The sequence below is a fragment of the Pantherophis guttatus genome, chromosome 2 (genome assembly GCF_059756535.1).
Source record: "Pantherophis guttatus breed Tessera chromosome 2, ASM5975653v1, whole genome shotgun sequence".
Taxonomy (NCBI): Eukaryota; Metazoa; Chordata; class Lepidosauria; order Squamata; family Colubridae; genus Pantherophis; species Pantherophis guttatus.
Window position 1 is genome coordinate 102,392,927 of NC_142064.1, and position 21,879 is coordinate 102,414,805.

The following is a 21,879-nucleotide window of genomic DNA, read 5'->3' on the forward strand; positions in this document are numbered from 1 at the left end:
CCCGCCACTGTCAGATCCTAAAGCAGAGAGATGCTTCTGTGGCCAGCCCAATCTAGAGTAGATCGAGCGCGAGAGAGTTTTGGGGGGGGGAGGGAGACCTTTCTTCCAGCAGCGTCCTTCGGGTTTCAAGTTGCGGTGCACGAACTGGGCGTGTATTTCTTTTCCCTGACTCCTCGAGTTCCCTGCTAGCAAATCAGACGGAAAACGGGGTTGGGGAAGCGGAGGGGGAAAAGACCCCCCTCATTTCCAACTGCAAGTCCCTCTAAAGTTCCTAGTTTATTTGCCTGCACGAGGCAGGACGCTCGCGTGCGTACACGTGTCCGCCCTCATCCCCCTCCCACAGAAAAAGACAACCCTACCTCCCTTCTGGCCTTCCCACGCCCCCCCCCTACCCCTAAGTCTCGGTCCCCTCCCTCTCCTGCAGCACCTGGCTGGGGCGCCCCTCGTATTGGCTGCGAGGGCCCATCAATCAGCGTCGGGCGCTGCTGACATCATGCTGCAGTACAGGGGCTGGGCCGGACCGGAGAAAGGAGGCGTCCGGGAGCTCCAGCTGGCGCCCCGTCCCGGGCAGTGCCTCGACAGCCGACCCCTGGGTCTGGGTGGGAGCAGATCGTAGCGACAGCCGTCAAGGCACTCTCCTTCGGCGAACGAGACCGAGCCTATCCCGGACAGCGAGCGGTATTTTCACGGCTTTTCTAAAATGGGCTGGGGGATGCCCCTCGCCTCCGCCTCTCGCCTCCTCCTCCTCCTCCTCCTTGTCTCCTGCACCCTCGGCAACAAAGGTGAGCCAGTCGAGGCGCCCGGACTCCCCCAGGAGAGGGCTGGGCTGGGTGGGTGTGTGTGGCTGGGAAGCTCTTGGAGCGCCCTCCATGCCTCTCCCATCTGGTCAAAGCTGGAGCGCAGCTCTTCTCCTGCCTTCTAATCCAGCCCATCCATTCCCCGGGAATGCTGAGAGGCGGGTAGAGAAATAGGGCTTGGCGCTAACCGTGGGGCTGCCCGCTGCTTCTCTGCTTTTGCTATTTTGCTCCTCTGGATCTTCTAACTTGCTTCCTTCTGTAGCATCAGAGCCCTTTTCCCTTGCTTTGCTTCCTTGGATTGCACACCAACCCACCACTACATCTCCTGTTTATCTCTCCCCTAGGTTCATTTTCTGCCTATCGTTTTATCACACGCCCAGCAATTCCCAGGGCTGCTCCTGTATTCCAGTCTCTTAGGATCAAAACGTGATGAAGCTGCTTTGCTACCCCCCTCTCGGTTTCTAGGCTAGTTGCCATCTTCTCTTCCTTGCAGCCTTAGGGTCTTAGTGGGTTTGCCACTCCGTTCAGTTCATGGTTGCAAAATCTACTAATTTCAAGCAAAGGAGAGGGAAACCATTGCATTTATAAATGGGTGAACTGCTGAACAGAGAGAGGGATGCTACTCTACAGAAGCTTCAGTATTCTGAACACGAACCCAGGACATATATCCGCACGCATATCTGGGTGCCTGAAAATGAGAGAGATGTGTAGGTTGATCTAGGCTTACAGGTCTTAATGTAAGAACAAGAGTTCTTGGGGGAAATAGAGTAATATCGCATGGAAACGAAAGGAAGAAGCTAAAGGTCCTGCATATTTTGGGGAGACTGAGTCATCTTTCAGCTTGCAGCAAAGGAAAGAGACGGAGTGTGAAAAAGCATTTGATTTCTATTACCATGGCTTTCTGCCTTAAAAATTGGCATCGGGGAGGGGGAGGGCAATGCAGCAGCATTAGGATTCAGTGCGCTTGTTGGCTCTGCAGATAGAGTGGAATCTCTCTCCCTGGTACCCAATTCTAAATGCACGTAGCCACTGGGGGTTGACGTGGCCTTGCGTTCCTTGTTAAAGTATCCTTTGAGAAACAGTCAAACCAGAGCTCTTCAGGTGGCTGGTAGGAATAGTAGAGGTTTTATTCTCCCTTCACCAGCTCATTGTCCTTCCATTGCAATCATCCCCCTTGAAGCAAAGGCCGCAGGGCAAGAGCTTTGTGTTACAAGGGTACCAAAGAGGGTCAGGTCATATGAGTAAGATACCTTAGAGACATGGCAGAAACAAGCAAGAATGCAACTTGGGCTCGATTATTTATTTGTTTAAATATGGCAGCTCTGAAAACAATCTGGCGAGATGAATACTCCGATTTACATTCTTCTGCTGCCCGTAACCCCAGAGCTTCAGAATTCTCTGCTGCAGTATAGCATTTTTTTAAAAAAAAACCTCTCATGTTCTGATTTACCTTATTTTTCATTCTTCCAGTCTTGGTTGGCTGCAAAGTGCTTTAAAGACTCTAACTGAAGCCCTTTTCAGGCATCTTTTCAATTCAGCTATGATACCATCTGATGAATATAAGTGCTTCAAAAGAACTTCTTGGCTAAATTAAACCATCTAGTCCCACAACCCCTTTTGAACACTGGCTAATTGGGAGCCTCTGGAGACCAACAGGCAGAACCTGAAGATGATGTTTTGCACCTGTTCTTTGTCTCCACCTCTGTTCTCCTAGGCCATCTCTTTGCTGTTTAGCATTAATTGTGGCTGATAGGAATGGATTTGTCTAAGCCAGTTCAAAAGCCACTGGAGCTAATGGCCACAACTGTTATCTTGAAATTAATACCACAGAATCTGTTACATATTATTTCTCTGTGATCTGTGAGAGGTTTTCATTTTCTGACCAGTGCTTGTGATGCTGTGTTCTAATACTCAACAAAATATATTTTTGACTACATGGTCCTTGCTGGTCCATGATCTTGATTCTAAACACATACTATCACAAAGTAAAGTTTGGCTTTACTTCTCATGCAAGAATCTGCTTGCATTTCTGGCTGAAGAACCCATCAAGAAATTACCAAGGATAAAAGAGCAGCAAATAATCTTGAAACTGGCATAGGGCACTATGAGATACATCAAAGTACTTGAGCTGGAAAATCCAAATGGCATTTCCTTCATGCTAAACACTGACCAGCCTGCCAGGAAGATTATCCCTATAAACCCTCCATGTTCTTATATAGCAACTTTAGGGTAGTCAAAGCAGATGACTATACACCTGTGCCCAATATATCTGCCTCCACTTTGACTCTTTAAGTCCTTTTTCTGAGAACGTTTGCTCACTTTACAGGGTCATTTCTAATGATTTCACTTGAAATATTCTCATGGAAATAACCTTCAACTGTTTGAGGGTCATTAATGTCAGTTGCAAATCAGAGATGGGATTCTGCTGCACAGGCGGATGCTTTATCTAAAGTTCCTAATAATCTCCTGTGGAAAATGTCCTTAAATTCTGAATGTCCCTAAAGTAGTCATAGGATTGCTCAGTCATGAATGAATGGAACACAACTCTATGTATCTGTAGGATTTAATGTGGAGAGATGGGGGTTGTAACTAGGACACTGGGATCTAATTCTAGAGACCCAGTTTACTAGGGATTGGTTAGTTAGGAGGAGTGTTAATTTATAACAATTTCTCCCCTTCTTTCTCTCATCTCCATCTTCCATTTTCCCTGCCCTGGAGGTTGTGTGATGAAGATTAATTTGCTATTTCTGGGCTTGTGACATTTTTCGGAGCCTCCTGCTGGCTGCAGCCTCACTGTTGAGTCTGGACTGGCTCCAGCCAACAAGATTAGCATTTCAGGCCATGAAGTGAGGCCAGAAGGAAAATGGCATATGCCAGGACAGAGCAAGAGACACAAGGACTGTGGAAGAATATAGAGAGGGCATGAGTGAGGATGTCTGAGCCATCGGGTCCCCTTAGATGGGAATGTTGGAAATCTGCTTTTTGCTTGAAGCCTTCAATTAATCTTGTCATGTTGAAAGAAAACTAAATATAAGTAACTTCATTTCCTCTTTTATTTTTTCTGCCATCCCTTCACATCTTTCTACGACGGAAATCCAGATAATCTATTCTTGGAGAGCAAAGGGCTTTTTTGTGATGAATGTGATTACAAATGTACATATCCTGATGGGATTTTTAAAATGATGGTGATAAATATGTCTGCAGGATCCAACCTGGGTCAGTCACCAAGACCAGAGCTTTAGTCTCCCGAGTTTTCAGACTTGTGCTGCAGCCCATCCTCAGGGAACTTCTCTCCTGGCGACCGACCCAGATTAGATCCTGCAACATTATCCTGGGACACGTATATCTGCCTTCATTTGTTAAAAGTGTCTGTTGAAAGCTCTCTTTTTAGAGTTACTATGTCAGAGCAAACAAATTGTGATGTTTTAAGCTACCTTCTAATTCAATCTCCCCTGTGTGTTTTTCTTAACTGAACCCTGAATTAAAATGTACATATTTCAAGATATTCACCAATCAGAAAGGATTTAACTTACAAGATTTATAATGTGTAGAAATACGCTGAGTATTATGATTTCTACCTAGGCATTAATACTAATCTTATTATATTAATTTTAGTCTTTTGAATTATACTTTTAAAAAATCAATTTGGACAGAAAGTATACATATGTGTGTAAGTGCATGTCCCTATGAAACTAAAGAAAATATAAGGATATTTTTCAAATTATCTACATTCTGAATAGTGTTGAGCATTTGCTGTATAAAGATTATTAAATATGTTTTTAAAGACTCTGATGTGATGACAGCCATATAAAATCATCAGCTAATTCTTAGGCATTCTCTTTGCTTTTTAGCCATAATGTCCTTTATAATAATAAAAAAAAACCTAGCCAAATAAAAGAGAAAGCTGCTATTGTAAAATAATATCTGTCCCTTTAAGCAACACGTTAAGGAATTAAAATACCTTCCTAATCCTTTGATACTTCTCTTGATACCCTGCCAGAGGGAGGGGGCCTTCGCTACTGAGAGTTCTGCAAGTGAAAATCTGCTATTGACATTGTTCCAATCTATCACAATTCTCTGAGCTGAAAAGCCTCAGTAAATATCCCCCATATTTTCTGCTCTGGCAAGTGGAAACCAGCAGGATTTAGGATGTAACCAGGATGTACCACTCCTTTCTGGGCTGGATTATGATACATTTTTCTAATCCTTTCCACGGGGGCTCAGGGTGGCATTGTGTGACCTCCTTCTCCATTTAACCTCACCCAGACCCTGTGAATTAGCTTAAATGTCAGCACAAGCACTGGGCTACTTTCTAGAGAGGCCCATTGTCACCGAGGAGCATTTTGAGCTCCTATTCAGAGTTGCTTGGGGGGGGGGGGAATCTTTCCTTGATTTGCTTCAGCCCCTGCTGATAGATGACATGCTTAAAAAATAAGGCACAGAATGTTGATCTTGGACTGTTGATCGTATGTGACTAGTAGATTCTCCCATTCTGAGGCCCCCATCTAACTACGACAAGTAATCTTCGCCTCACAACCACAATTGACCCCAAAATTGCTGTTGCTAAGTAAGACATCTGTTAAGTGATTTTGCCCCATTTTACGACCTTCCTTAACACAGTTAAGTGAATCACTGCTGTTGTTAACTTAATAACATAGTTATTAAGTGAATGTGACTTCCCCACTGACTTTGCTTGTCGAAAGGTTACAAAAGGTGATCACACAACCCCCCCCAGGACACTGCAATCATCATAAATATGAGTCGGTTGCCAAGCATTTTGATTATGTGACCATTGGGATGCTGCAATGATCCTATGTGTGAAAAACAGTCATAAGTCTCTTTTTTTCAGTGCCATTGTAACTTTGAACGGTCACTAAATGAACGGTCGTAAGTTGAGGACTACCTGTAGAGTCATGCTGCAATGGTTCTTACTGAATATTGGCCCCAATACGCATTCCCTGCATGAACTGTGCACAATTTGCAGCCTTGATTATTACTAAGGTGATTGGCAGGGGCAGGATTGTATGGGTTTTTCAAGTGTTTGCTCTGCTCATTCTGGGGCAGAATGAAATGCAAGTTGAGAAAACAATTAAGAGGATTCACTCTTTGCCAGTGAGATATAATGAGAGGCATTATAAATGTCATTGGGTAAGAACTCAGAGGATATTGATTTTTGTGTTGTTTATCATCCTTTTTGCACTCCCAATGCTCTTAGCCAACAAGCACAAGCCTTGGATTGAAGCTGAGTATCAAGGCATTGTTATGGAGAATGACAACACTGTCCTACTGAATCCTCCACTCTTCGCTCTGGACAAGGATGCACCATTGCGCTATGCAGGTATGTCACTGGCAGAAGAGCTCATAGGTTTTTCATTAGCTAAATTCAAATACATAGCCAGAGATTAACTGTGGCTTTGAAATGACTTGTTTTATACACTGCACCAAAGCCTAAACCATAGTCTACAAATGTACGGGTCCATGTAGCAAGTCAAAGCCAAACAAAAATGCTATGATGAAGCCTCTGTCAATCAGTCACTATAGTTGCATAAGGAAAGGTCAAATTCAATGTGATTAAATAATGAATTAGCTGGCATGTATTTTTCCCCTCCTTACTAAAGAATAGACGTAAGGAAGCCTGATCCAGATTAACATCCCAGACTGGGAATTAAGCCACAGTCTTTGTGACCTGAAGTATGCTAGGTCTCAATCATTTTAACCTTTTTTCACTATCACCTCCCTCCTCCCTTGTTAGGGTTTTGGAAGAAGGAGTTAAATTTGAAGGTATGGACCAAAGAGTCCATTTCTTTTCATTTAGACCAAGTTCCAGGTTTTTCCACCCAGATCAGGCATCCTTTTTTATTTGGCAGTTGTCCTGCCTCAAGTATTTTATAACAAGACAAGTATTTTTCATTTGTAATCTTCCCATCTTTTTGTATCACTACTTTAATCTGTTTTTCTTACAAACCAAACCAACCACCTAATTAACCCAGTTATTTAAGAAAGAATAGCCTCCATCTAGAAATGTATCCTTTGATGGCTCTTTCTGTATGAAACAGAGTAAATCCATACAAATATAAGAAATCAATGATACATACGGATGAGGGTAATAATTCAGCACGAGATATCACTTCAAGGAGAGATTAAAGAAAGCTAGCCTCTAAGCATTGCCTCTCAAGGTTTCAGCATCTCATGGTCTGTGGATGGCATAAATTCACCTGGTCCTCCTCTCGGCATTAATAAATGTGTATTAACAGAGTATTTCCTATCATCCCCCCCCCCCTTTTAATAAAGATTGCACACTGGTCTTCCAAACCTATGACAATTCTGCTATTGTTCCTCTAAAACATGTTAGCAGAATTGTCTGCATTTCCTGCCAAAAATGACTAATTCTTTTGCTAGGAAGTTCGAGAAATCTGCAGTTCAAGATAATTTGTGCAATATATAATCTAAACTCGCAGAGCAGAATCAATAAATATGATGGACTAAGATGGATTAGTGAAATTGCCTGGCAGCGAGGAATGAAAAAAATCTTTGAAGTTATTAGACTTTCTCATATATAGAAATATCTGACAATGAGACTTGCCTTAGGAGCTGTATATTGTGATGTTCCATGGAAAGATCTCACATAATGCGCAAGGATGAAACACAAATTCATGAAGTGTTCCATTTTTTTTTTTAAAAAAAGGAAAGCTCTCACATAATATTGCAGGCCGAAAGCTACTGTTTTAATGTTGGAATGTTCCAATGTAAAGTCTAAGCCAGTAGTGGGATTCAAGTAATTTAACAACTGGTTCTCTGCCGTAATGATTTCTTCCAACAAACAGTTTGCCAAACTGCTCAGAAAGTTAACAACCGGTTCTCCCGAAGTGGTGCGAACTGGCTGAATCCCACTACTGGTCTAAACTATAGTACTTTCCATAATATAAGCAGTCTTCAAATATTATAACTTAGTGGCATTTCCTAATGGATGGATGCATAAAACTGTTCCTGATCAAGTTAGGGGTTGGTAGTAAGAGCGAAGTTTCTGACATATAGGAAATATGGTGGCAGTGAATTCATTTCCCTCTCCGGACTACATCTGTGTTTGCTCGTTTGTCAAAGAAGCTTGTTCTGTATGTGAGTGTTATCTCTCAATCCTAAACTCATTGTCCTTTAGAATGATGTTTGCCACAGAAGGACATACCTGTAAAGCATGGATGGTTGCAGAAGATGTTCATGTGCAATTGTAAACATTCTGATCTATACACAAGCAGAAGGCTTGTATTATCAGGGTTGTTGCTCGAATGGAAATGAACACAGTACATTCAAACAGAAAGGCATTTCTCCTGCAGACAGTTGTGTTGTATACAGAGATGTTCTGAGGCAGAGCTGATTGGGAATGTTTGTAGCAAGTATATTCTCCTTTTCTGAATGCTTGAATAGTGCTTTCCAATTAACACTATTCGACAGGCTTTATAAATTGTGTTGGGAGACATGATGTGCCAGAGGCCCATTTATGTTGGAAATAGCTCCACATAAAAGAGAGCAGCACGGAGCATCTGCCTCATCACAGGTTTCATTTCTTTTCTTTTACAAAGTGCATAAAACAGGAAACCTTCAAACAGGTTCCAAAGCATACTTAGCATGGCTTACTTTAAAAAAGAAAAGTAATTTAAATGCAACAGTAAACCATAATAGAGATTAATATTAAATGGGCAGAAAAGTCAGAAATACATTGGAAAAAAAAACCTAAAAATGCCCCTATATTGCAATATGCATTTAATAGATGAAAAAACCTGAGAGAATCAAATCATATTTGACACCAGAATAGCAATGGGTGCTAGACTTAAATTACCAGGAAGAGCCAGCAGCAATTATAACTGAAATCCACATGTCTGGAAATTGCCAGGGTTGGGAAATTCTGCTTTAGGATAAAGAAAGGAAAAAAAGCACTCTAGATACTGAAGCAGCAGGGATTCAAAATCTTGTCTTTGGGATCAGAAATGGACCAAGAACCAGTGAATTTCATTAAATTGCTTTTGTGAAGGGTGAGGAGAATCATTTATTCAGGCCCCACACATACAGAGGACCACAATCAAATTTGGTTTGAGTATTTGAAATTATTGTATATATCCATTCTTTAATTCTAATGACAAGAGGTTTTTTTCTAATTGGGTTTCCCACATATTTCCATTACTGGGCCATAAATGACAGTGATCAGTAATGCTGATCTTGCAAGAGAAACATTTTGTTTTATATGTCTATATATTAGTGAAAATGCAGTTTTCCCAGAGCAGCTTACAAAATTTTAATAATCAACATATTTTAATTATCTTAGATTAAAAACAGCAGATAATAAGCCACAGTTATTAAGTTTGCATGCTAGGTCTTAAACTGTGTCTAGATTCACATGTAACTTGTTACTGGTTTAGCAGAGTATGAGCTCAATAATTATATATATAATATCCCCAATGATTTGGAGGGGGCTTGGACTATTCTTGCTTACCCTAGCAAAGCATAAATGCTGTCAATATTCATTCCTGCTTTGTCTGGGTAGGAGATTGCTCAAATTCATTTAATATTGATGGATGTTGCCAGCTGCAGAGTTGGAAAAGACCTGTCCTAGAGTGATTTGTGAACTGGATCTAGGTCATTGTCTTCTCCTCCCATGGCTCCAGATCCAGTAATTGAATTGGCTGTCCATTCTCAATCAGCAAGGAATCTATACTGATTAGCTTCAGATGAATGGGCTTCCCAGGAAATGGTACTGAATAACCACTACAGAAGGAGGTAATTCCCAGGTCCCAGTAAAGGTGCCTCTTGTTAATTCTACTTCTGTGTTATTAAAACCTACCGATCTCAGAAGACACTGTTAGCTTCTTCCAACACTTGCAATCTATTGAACTGGTGAATGTTGGATAATAGTGTGAATCTTTAATTTGGATATTGGAAACAAAAAGCAAATCAGCCAATCCTAATTGTGCTTCTCCACTAGGTCAAGCACAGTCTACTGAGAAGTTTCTTAGCACTTATGCTGCTGAAATAACCTGGAAGTACTCAAAATGCTACCAGGTTTTAATGGGGCTTGGGCGTAATAATATTTCAAAAGAATCCAACTAGGTATGGATTAAACTCCCTGCCTTTTCCTCTGCCAATTTTATTATCCAGCTTTTCTGTTTGAGAAAGTTGCCAGCTTATTTCATGCTAATGAACAGGGTAGAAGAGAGAAGGACAGAAGAGAATTAAAAGATAATGTTTCCTTCCTATGTTTCCTTTTTTCTTAATCTCTCTTTTTTTTTTCTTTGTATTATTTGCTTTTGGGACACTAGGCGAGATCTGTGGATTCCGGATCCATGGGGCAGGAGTGCCTTTTGAAGCAGTGATCCTTGACAAAGCCACAGGCGAGGGGTTGATCCGGGCAAAAGAGCCGGTGGATTGTGAAGCTCATAAAGAACATACTTTCACCATCCAGGCCTATGACTGTGGTGAAGGTCCTGATGGTGCCAACACCAAGAAGTCCCACAAGTAAGACTTATTGGATTCAGTGCTGCAGTGATTTCTCGCTGAACCTGCTAAATCTCTTGGACTCTACTAGTCGTGGGAGAACTGGTTTATTCAGGAAGTGGGTAGAATTGCTTCTTGGCTTGCAGTGAGATATTTAAGAGTTTCTTGTATTTAATTCTGTGTTTTCTTCCTACTGCTCACATTAGCTGGTGTAACGTAATGTGTATATCAGTAGAATCTAGTGTTTAATTTAAAATGCTTCTCTCAAAACAATTCAAAGCTTATGAAGAATTACTTGTCATCTAAGCAAAGGTCTTGCCCATGTCTTCCACATTCATTTCAATATGGCAGTGGAAGACCTGCAAATGAGAATGGATGCTAGCAGTTAAAGGGTTTAATTCCTCCTATGCTTATTATTTTCTTCTTGAAAAGTCCACTCTAAGACCATTTGAAGTTTGAAGTTTATTAGATTTCTATACCGCCCTTCTCCCGAAGGACTCAGGGCAGTGTACAGCCATATTAAAACACATAAATTTATAAAATTTAAAACCAAATTAAAATCAATATATAAAATTGGCCCACAAATTAAAACACACATACACCCCTAATAAAATTAGTATTAGGTCAGTTCGGCTTGCTGGAACAAGAGGGTCTTAAGGGCGCGGCGAAAAGTACGCAGGTCGGGGCTAAGACGGAGCTCTAGGGGCAGCTCATTCCAGAGGGCTAGTGTGCCCACAGAGAAGGCTCTCCCCCTGGGTGTCGCCAGTCGGCATTGTTTGGCCGACGGCACCCTGAGGAGCCCCTCTCTGTGGGAGCATATTGGCCGGTGGGAGGTTGTTGATGGCAGAAGGCGGTCTCGTATATACCCTGGTCCTAACCCATGGAGCGCTTTAAAGGTGGTGATCTTGAATCGCACCCGGAAGACCATCGGGAGCCAGTGCAGCTCGCGCAGGAGGGGTGTTATGTGGATGTGCCGAGTCGCATCCATAACCACCCGCACGGCCGCATTCTGGACCAGTTGGACCATTTCTCCCTTAGTCTGACTACTTTCAAAGCTTTGCATGAAAAATATAAATCCTGCTGGAAGTGTAATTCTCTTGATGGGAAGAGAAGGCCTAAAAGCTGTCTTCTCAAAAAATGTTCACTAGCATTATAGTAATAATATAGGGGGTCTCCTGAGACATCCTTATAGGAGTCTTATGAAGTATAGTACACACACAATCTGGCCTTACTGATCTTTGTAACAGTCTGATCAGGTAAATCAATGTACAATAATATGTCTACGGAGTTTCTCAATCATCCAGATCATGGCTGTCCCACAAGTGCTTTTCAAAAGGCAACTGGACTTTCTTGGGGTCCCCCCCCACGCACACTTGAAGATGCTTTGCTTCTCATTCAAAAAGCTTTTTTACTTCTCTGAAAAAGCATCTTGGATAAGAAGTGAAACGTCTTAAAGGAAAATAAAACCAAGGAAGTCCAGTTGCCTTTTGAAAAACACCTTTGAGACAATGTACACTAATAGTATAGAGGTAGATGGACGAATTGTTAGAGCCTAGCTTTTTTCTCCTTTAAGAAAGGGTCTCTGGACCTAGTTGCTTACTACTCCCCCTTCCTCCACCCAGGGCCACAGTGCACGTACGGGTGAACGATGTCAACGAGTTTGCTCCAGTCTTTGTGGATAAGCTTTATCGCGTGGCCGTGACGGAAGGGAAACTCTATGATCGCATCCTGCGGGTAGAAGCTATTGATGGTGACTGCTCCCCTCAGTACAGCCAGATCTGCTACTATGAGATCTTGACTCCTAATGTTCCCTTCCTGATTGACAATGATGGTAAGAACCTGAATGACTTTCTGGAGGTTGAATTGACCCAGATGTTGGAAAGCAGTTTTAGGCACAGCTGTGGAACAAGCCTATGTAAAGTATAAACACTCATGAATGACAGAATTGCTTGGGATTCTTCCCCCACCCCCTTAAAGGTGGAAATTAAAATTATCTGGGGGTCACATTAAGGTTTTAGATCTTTGTGAGTTTTTTTTTAATGGAAAACAAATATAATGCTGTTCTCTCTCCCCCTACTTCCACAGACTAAATCCACTCACATGCACATATATATGACTTAAAAGAACAGTTTTCTGTTTTGCTTTCAATATGAAGTTTCTTTTCATTATACTCTTTTAAATGGTTCTTGCTTTTTTGTGCTCCTTTATCTGCCTTTTCCTTTTTCTCTTTTGCCTTCCTGTGGTGTTCTTTGGTCTGCTAATGTTGGGACTGTATTGTTTCTACCAGGGAATATTGAGAACACAGAGAAACTGCAGTACAGTGGAGAGCGCCTGTATAAGTTCACAGTGACAGCCTATGACTGTGGCAAGAAACGGGCCTCTGATGATGCTGAGGTTGAAATTCAGGTGAAACCCACCTGTAAACCTAGTTGGCAAGGTATGAAGCTCTTTTCAGAGGCATATGCACTATCTGTTTATCCTTTTGATTCCATCTCTGGTCATCTGAATTCTTTGCCATAATTTTTCTTCCTTTTTTACTTAGAGGGGATTATTCACTGTGCACTGCCTGTTTTTTTCATATTCAATAAATAAATAAATAAATAAATAAATAAATAAATAAATAAATAAATAAATAAATAATTTTACTTCTATACCGCCCTTCTCCTGAAGGACTCAGGGCGGTGTACAGCCTATTAAAAGCACAAAGACAGACATCAGTTAAAAATAATTAAAATTATTAAATAATTTTGGCTCAAATTTAAAACCCTAAAAATTTAAAACACCCAATTTAAAAATCATTACATTGATAGCCCGGCCTGGCAGAACAACAGGGTATTGAGGACACAGCGAAATACACGGAGGTCGGAGATCTTACGCATTTCCAGGGGCAGTTCATTCCACAGGGCAGGGGCTCCCACAGTGAAGGCCCTCCCCTGGGTGTCGCCAGCCGACATAACTTGGCTGATGGCACCTGAGGAGACCCTCTCTGTGGGAGTGAACTGGCCGGTGGGAGGCTATTGGTGGCAGAAGTATGGGCATAGATTATCATACATAGATTCATTTATATAGGATTGTATGCATAAATGCATACATACATTTGTGTGTATAAATGTTTAGATAATGAACTATGTTATAAAAACAGTTGACATTTTTATCATTCTTTTTAAAATAATTTTAATGAAATCTGTTGCCTAATCATATCCCACTATTTTTAATCAATTAAAAACTATAATTAATTCAGTAATTGAGTAATCCAACCAATAAATTGGTTATATATTTTTCAATCTTAATTCAGTTTAGGATATAAATGTTTTTGAAACAAAATCCAAACTACTCTGTATTTGTAACTTGCTAGCAAACTAATCATATTTTGTTTGATGCTACTGATGATGGTGGTACCATAGATATTTTAAACCAGTGGCCCCCAACCTTTTGGGCACCAGGGACCAGTTCTGTGGAGTGAGGTTCTTCCGAAGACTGGAGGGGCCGTGGTTTCATGTGCTGCCTGCACGCCACAGATGGGGCTTCACTTGTTTGCACAGCCCAGTTTCAGGCATGCCCTGGCCTGGTGCCGGTTCACAGACCGGGGCTTGGGGACCCCTGTTTTAAACAGTGGTGCAGCTTGGTTTCGTTCTTAATCCAGATCTTGTCCACTTGTTTAATAATATGAATTTCCTCTTTGTTTTATTCAGAAGAGACATGTAAAAGGATTATAAGAAGGGATATGTTTTGAGTTTTCAGTAGGGAAGGCATTTATTCAAGTTTAAACGGCACAGAATATGCATTTAAAAATTATTTGGCTTGTGATTTTCTTTTAAAAAATCTTAATAACAAGCACTAAAGAGATTCTGGGTCTCCTTATTAGGATTGTTGTATCTCATTGGCTGCCTGAAATATTTTGATACATAAGATTGAGTAGTAAATGGCTCTCTACCAAGATATGCAGTATCAAAATCTAGTTAAATTATTTTGAAAGTATCACTGCATGATTCGGGTACTTGGTAACCAGTTTGCACTTAACGATGGTTTTCCAAAATAAAGTCAATAGGAAAACCTTCAGAAAAGGTCACAAGTTGCTCCTGTGAGTTGCTTTCACTCCCATGCTTTTTCTCCTGAGGACCCTGGCTAATTTCTTGTACTTTGCAGCATGCATCAACCTACAGCAAGATCCTACACAGAGTCTTAGCATATGCCTGCCCAGCCGCATTCACCCAGAGCTGCAGCAGCTACCAGTGCATCCTCTTGCAACCAGCAGCAGTTACCTCTCCACACACACACACACACACACACACTTGGTTATGCTCATGTCACGCTGCAGCAGTCCTTACCTGCCCTCCTTCCTGCTTGCAAATTGCCTGAAACTTGCAATTTCCTGTCGGTTTCCATTGACTTTGCTTGTTGGAAGCCAGCAGGAAGTCACAAGGAACTCCTCACTTAGCAATCTGCAATCCTCACTTAACAAAGGCATCAGGGACTGCCGGCATTTCTATCATTAAGCAAAGCAGTCACGTGACATCACTCTTTATGACCACATCTCTTAATAAATAAATATTCCAGTCCCAGTGAGAACTATCTGTAATAATTAATTAAATAATTCACTATTTGCTGACCTTTTGTGATACCAACAGTTTGTTTCAGCATCTTATGAAACATTTTATATGTTATATAAATTTATATATATATATATAAATTTAAATAAATAAATAAATAAAATAAAATAAAAATTTTAAGAAAAGATTAAATTAAAAATTTTGGATTTGGAATCAGCATTTGAAGTCAAAGTTCTATAAAATATATGTGGGTAGTCTGGTCAAATGTATTCAATGCATTTATTTAAGAAATCTTTCTTGTTAATTCAATCCCATCCCTATTAAAAAAAAGTTTATAAAAAGAGTATGTTTACTGTACATGACAACAAGGTAAGTCCTGCATTCTAAAAATAGAACACTTATTTGTTTGTGGTGAATAATTGTTTTAATTAGTTACAGGTAGAAATTAAACAAAACATTTCCCTACAACTTCCTGAAACCTTTGTCTTTGCTGAATCTCATTCCTGTTCTTTTGAACTCCAAAATGATACTTGTGGTTTTCAGGCATGAGGTTTGGGGTCGTACATTCCACTATGGAAAACTGCTGTTTCCAGTCTGAGCTATTCCCAACATATCAAATTGAATCAGGAAGGTGAAGTGCTTTGACTTTGGTAGTCAATATAGGGCTATGAATTGTTTTAAGTGTTTTTTGCACAATGTTTTAATTACTGGATTTATTGTTCACTGCCTAGAGTCACTCTGTCATTTTGATAGATAATACATACATACTTACATACATACATACATACATACATACATACATACATACATACATAAATATTTACATTCCAGCAGGAGATTTGTTTAACATTAATGGAAACTGTCCTATATTTCACATTGATGCTTATATCTTCATAGTAGTCCTTGGTCCACCTCAGACCAGCTATACACACTGATCTCAACAAAATAGGTCTGTTAATGAGTAATGGATAGAGTGTTGCTCTGTTCACCTCTTATTCACTAGTATTCACACAGCGTTTAATAATACAGTATGTCAACTAACAGTGCAACATTTAAAATACCAGCAGATGACATTATCAGCAAATGTACAGATTAAATAGAACAATGCCATCAAATCATATTAAAGGAAGTATTTCAGATTTTTTTTAAAAAAAAGTCAACAAAAAGGAAGTTAAATGGAGATAGAACAAAAGGTGAGGAAAAGCCATGTGTCTTGGGAGGTTGGTAAAAAAGAGAGGCTTTTATGCCTCACTATATCTCCCGAGAACATTGAAAAGAAGAAATGTGAAGCTAGAAGAATTCTATTAATTCTTAACTCTGCCCCAGGGGAAAAATATCTCCCTTATACAGAACCAATATTTCTTTCTGCCACCAATAGCAATAAACCCAGATGCCAATTTTTTCCCAAAATCTATTCTGGCAAACAGAACTTTATAATGTCCTCCACAATGTCATTCTTCAGTATGACATATGCTCTTTGTCAGCTCTGGACACACATTGTGTTGGATAAACCAGCCAGACTCTAAACAAAAGAATGAAGGAACTTGATGCTGACATCAGAATGGCAACTCCAAAAGCCATTCTAAGATCACCAAGATATTCTCAAGGGGGCCTTCCTTGAGCAAAGGAAATATTAATTTCATCACAAACTGCCCAACTAGGAATTTATTAGGAAATTTAGGATTGTTTCTTAGAGATGACCAAAGATCAAGGCTTTTTATCATGCTACATCAGAAAGGAGGAAGAGCAATATAAAAATAAACTTAGCAATAACAACCATATGATCATGACTTTTGGGTGTGTTGGGAAACAAAACATACATGTCCTTTTTGTGTTAAAATAGTAGTCTCCAACCTTTTGGGCACCAGGGACCAATTTCGTGGAAGACAATTTTTTCATGGACCTGGGGTGGGGGATGAGTTCAGTTTCACTCGCTCGCCTGCCACTCATCTCCAGCTGTGCAGCCCAGTTTCTAACAAGTCATGACTCTGGTATCAGTTCATGGCCTGGGGGTGGGGACCCCTGGGCTAAAAGACATGTGGGAGTAAACCTGGCACTAGTGAAGGTAGAATTGGTGGGATGATGAAGTGAAAGAGATTGTGGATGAGAAAATGCATGTACAAATCATGAAGATAATATATGTATAGAGAATTAAGTTTTTGTTAAGAGGAAGTAATGGTGAAAAAGACGAGGTGGAGAAGCTGCAGAGCAATTTTGTTTTGGAAGTGGGGAATAGCTAACAAAGAGCTTCAAGCAGAGTTAATGGGATTACATAAAAAACAATTACATTATTTGGGATGAAACTAAAGTCAGAAAATGTAACAATTGTGTGGGAATGATTGCAATACAGGTAGACCAGGACTTATGATCATTTGTTCAGTGACTGTTCAAAATGGTGCTGATTTAATAGTGGTTTTGAGTGATTCTGAGGATTACAGTCATCTTAGCATCCCCACGGTCATGTCATAAATGGGGAAGTGGGCAGGGAAGATTGCAAAAAGACAAAAAGTGTCTTTTCTCTTTCCTGGGCACCCTGCCCGACTTGCAGGGCACCTCTTGCGCACCCTCCCTGACCTGTGCATCCTTGTACCCTCCCTGATGCATGTAGTACCTCTCATGCACCCACTCCAGCCTGCGGGATGCATCACATGTACCCCAGCACACCATCCCATGCACACTCATGCACCCTCCCTGATTCACATGGCACCTCTTGTGCTTCCCATGCACCCTCCTCAACCTGTTTGCTGCCTCACACACCCACTGCTTCACACCATCCCATGCACACTTGTGCACCCTCCTCAGGACACAGTGCCTCTTGTGCACCACCACACATGCTCCCTGACCCACTTGATGTTTCTTGTGCACTGCCATATGTTGCCACATACCCTCTCTGACCCCTACAGTAACTTTTGCACCCTCCATGCACCAGCTCATCCCCCCCCCAACTCAACAGCAGCCACTTACCTGCCTGCTGGCCTGTGACTTCCTGCCAGCTTCCCCACTGACTTTGGTTAAGGGAAGCCAGCAGGAAGCTGTCTTGCCTAACTACCGTGGGATTCAGTTAATGACAGCAACCAGGTCTGCAGGGATTGCCATTGCCAAGTGATGCAATCATGCTTTACAATTGCATCATTTAGCAAAGGAAATTCTGGTCTGAATTGTGGTCATAAGTCAAGGACTACCTATATGTCAGATTGAAATTGAAACAAATCTTGTAAATGTTTGTAAGAAACAATGATGAAAAAGAAGTAACAAATGCTGTGAGCATGTTGAAAAATGAAAAGACTGCAAATGTCTTGTAATTGGTATAATTGGAGGGTGTCTCTGGGCGAAGACTACATCCCTGCCTGATGATTGGAAGAATGCCAGGATTGTTCCCTTAAACAAATGGAAAGGTAACAAGATTAAAGCGTGCCAGGAAAGATGCATGGCAGAATTCCAATTGGAGGAATGGGAAACGACAATGAGCAAGATTTGAGAAGTAGCAGCATGCAGTCTATGAACATGTAAAACAAATGTTTTAATGTAATTATTCATTTGTTTGTATGGGAAAATGGATAGACTTGAATTATGAAATGTTTATGGAGCTGAAAGTTGATTGCTGAATGCAATATGAGTGGTATGTGATGGAAGTAAATTATACACGAGAATAAAAAGAATTCTTAGCAAGCGATTCAACACTAAGCCTGGAATCAGGTAAGGCTGTGTGATGTCCCTTTGATGCATTTATGAATATATTTGTAAGAAATACTTGTGGTGATATTACAAGTACATGCCTCAGGGACAAGAATATTGATTGAAAATCTAAATGATCTGCAGGAATTGTTAAATTGTATAATGCCACAAGGAGTATGAATCTGAAAATAAAGTGGTGCTTGATAGGGATAATGAAAGGAATATTGCAAGTAATACATAAATGGCAAAATATTACAGGAAATCTGTATTCCTTGGTAGAGTGTTTTCTAAAGATAGAGAAACAGATGTGCGAAGTCTAAGACATATAAATGTTAAAAGGTAGCGGTTGGTAAATAATCTCTTCTGAAGAATGATTTTTTGTTGAAAGATGCATAAAATGGTTATCTATAAGAATATACTTCTGCCCATTTAGTTATATGGAAGTGAGAGTTGGGTGTGTCAGAATGCAATGAGAATGCCTTATGTAAGAAGTGTGTGTAAATTCATGTTGCAGCAGAAGCCAACAGTGGTTGGATTTGTTCCATCTATTGTGTTATCTGGGTGATTGTGCAAATCAATTGGTTCTGATGTAGGTTCCATTGATTTTTATATTGGACGAAGTTGGGGAGACTTGTCCAACAGTTAGTGGAAGAGAATCAGACACCCTGATCGAGTATAAGAAGATTGCCCCTCATAGGATTCAATGAGATTAATGTTAGGCTTTGGATGGCAGACTGGACTGGAAGCAGTTAATTGCAAGAACAAGTCCCAAATTTAGTGGGAGGCTAAAGTAACCCTAATCCTGTAAGCATCTGAACCCAGAGAAGGTCAGTCCTGTGCTGCCATGCCAAATATAGAGGAAGGAGTGGCAGAACTTGGAGGCGGAGTTAAAAGAGGGATCAGCCTACAATCAGCTAAGTCCACCTACCCTTACATTCCATTGACCAGTATCTAGCTTCTAACAGCTTTAGTTGAAAATATTCCCATGCCTAGGCATGAGTAGCAATAAATCAGTTTAACTGGACCTTCACAGGTGGACTTGATCTTTCACACCTGACATCAAACTTTGCAACACTGTTATACCCTAATGTCCTTATAACTCTCAGTCAAAAGACTGAGTCTTGAATACTACTGTATGTCTTTATTACCAGCAGAAACATCCTTTTTCTAATACACAAATGAACTAATTTCTAAATAGAACTGAAAAGGCCTTCACCCCTGCTGCCTCAGCTTCCTAGAGGGAAAAGTGGGTAAAATATAATCTGTATGTAATTACAATAATTGTGGATTATTATTTTTTAAAGGAAACTGAGAGACTTGTCTAAACTGGAGTAGCTAGCAGAGGAAAATCTCTAGCACTATGTCCTAACATAATTTAATCTGCAACAGGTTGGAATAAGAGAATTGAGTACATCCCAGGAACAGGCAGCCTTGCCCTTTTCCCCAGCATCCATCTGGAGACGTGTGATGAGCCTCTGTGGAACATCCAAGCTACTGTAGAGTTACAGACAAATCATGTGGCCAAAGGTTGTGATCGGGACAATTATTCTGAGAAGTCACTGCGTAAACTCTGTGGTATGTATTCACTTCCTATCCAGTTATTTTGGAGGAGAAATATGTGTGTGTGTGTGTGAGAGAGAGAGAGAGAGGGAGGGAGAGAGAATGTATAGGAATATATTCTAAAAGTATCGTTACCTAAATTAGGTCAACCTTCTCAAGAGTAGGCAATGAATCAAGGTCTCTAGAATGTTTCACTCAGAAAGTCTGATGATGGAGTTTCTAAACTATGGCTAATTAGAAAGACATTGAGGCATTGTTAAAAGTGACAGACACAAGATTTGAAGACCACAACCTATTGGGAAGTTTCTCTGTGCAAATTCAACCCAAAGCAAAAGGAGATTTCTTTGTGCCACTGCCACTGCTGTAATTTCATAGGGGTTGCTTAAGAACAAGGTTCTCCAAATTTGGCAGCTTTAAGACTTGTGGACTTCAACTCCTAGAATTCCTCAGCCAGCCATGCTAGCTCAAGAAATCTGGGTGTTGAGGTCCACAAGTTGCCAATTTTGGAGATCTTTGCTTAAGAACGAAAGTTGTCTCATGTTAATTTGCAGGAGGTGGTAGGAAACTCTATAGGTTTTCCATTTTAAACATCAAAATCTCTTATCGATTTTATCCCAAAAGAAGGCACCATCAGATGGACCTTCCCCATTCTGATTGTCCTCTCTTGTCCCTCCAGGTGCTGCCCGAGGTGAAGTAGACCTTCTGCCAGTGCCAGGCCCCATGGCCAATTGGACAGCACGCCTTTCAGTCCATTACAGCCAGGACAGCAGCCTCATCTATTGGTTCAACGGCAGCCAGGCAACCCAGGTGCCCATGGGCAGTGGAACCGGAGCTCTTGAAGGACTGAGTGACCATTTTACCTTGTCCCTGTGGGTGAAACATGGGGTGATGCCAAACAAGGGCAAGAAGGAGGAGGAGACGGTCATCTGCAGCACCATGAGGAGTGGTAAGACTCTTTTATTGACCTAGTCCAGCATCAGAAGCGATTACCCAGTAGGTCAGAGAGTTCAGGAGCTATAAACCTATTGGGCATTTGTGTATTTCCATTGAAGTGAGGACTTTAAGGCTGACACTTCCTTATGTTTCCACAGTAAGCTAACTTGTCCATTTACCCAGTTAAGATGTTGGGAGAGCTGGGCCATAGAAAGTAATCAGCCTTTCTAGCTCATTGACAGATTCAGCATAGGCAGATTTAGTGAAAAAAAATGAAACCTGGCCATACTATGAAACTATTTATTACATGTATCTTGTTGTTGTTTAGATATAATAGTAGAAACGTGCAAATTCATTCTATGGGTATTTTACATCATTTGCATCCAGTTACATATTTTGCATAAAAACATCAATTAGCCACTGGTAGAAATTGTGTCAGAGATAGACATTTGGTTTTAACAGACAGCCAGATTTAACAGACACACTTCCCTGTCACAGATGGTCTATTAAATTGAATATTACTGTAGCTCTCATTGCAGGTAGTCTTCAACTTACAACCATTTGTTTAATGATGATTTGGCCTTACAATGGCACCGAGAAATATGACGTGTGACCATTGTTCACACTTATGACCATTGCAGGGTCTCCGTGGTCACGTGATCAAGCATCAGACACTTGGCAACTGGAATATATTTATGACGGCTGCAGTGTCCCAGGGTCATGTGACACTTTTTGCCACCTTCTGACAAGCGAAGTCAATGGGGAAACCAGATTCACTTAACAGCAGCAATAACTGTAGCAAGAAAGGTCATAAAATGAGGCAAAACTCACAACTAGCTTGCTTAGCAGTGGAAATTTTGGGGCTCAGTTGTGGTCGTATG

General features: G+C 40.8%; 1 protein-coding gene across 2 annotated transcripts in view; it reads left to right on the forward strand.

The window, feature by feature from the left end:
• Positions 1-292: 292 nt before the first annotated feature.
• CLSTN3 (calsyntenin 3) overlaps positions 293-21,879 on the forward strand; it is a 37,037-nt gene continuing 15,450 nt past the window's right edge. The window contains exons 1-7 of one of the 2 annotated variants that reach the window (XM_034411015.3): positions 293-782; positions 6,013-6,135; positions 10,106-10,301; positions 11,903-12,111; positions 12,568-12,717; positions 19,895-20,080; positions 20,742-21,011. In XM_034411015.3, the coding sequence (XP_034266906.1) occupies positions 701-782; positions 6,013-6,135; positions 10,106-10,301; positions 11,903-12,111; positions 12,568-12,717; positions 19,895-20,080; positions 20,742-21,011 (1,216 nt within the window). In that variant the 5' untranslated portion in view covers positions 293-700. The remainder of the gene's footprint in view (positions 783-6,012; positions 6,136-10,105; positions 10,302-11,902; positions 12,112-12,567; positions 12,718-19,894; positions 20,081-20,741; positions 21,012-21,879) is intronic. The other variant, XM_034411016.3, reaches the window with a different exon arrangement.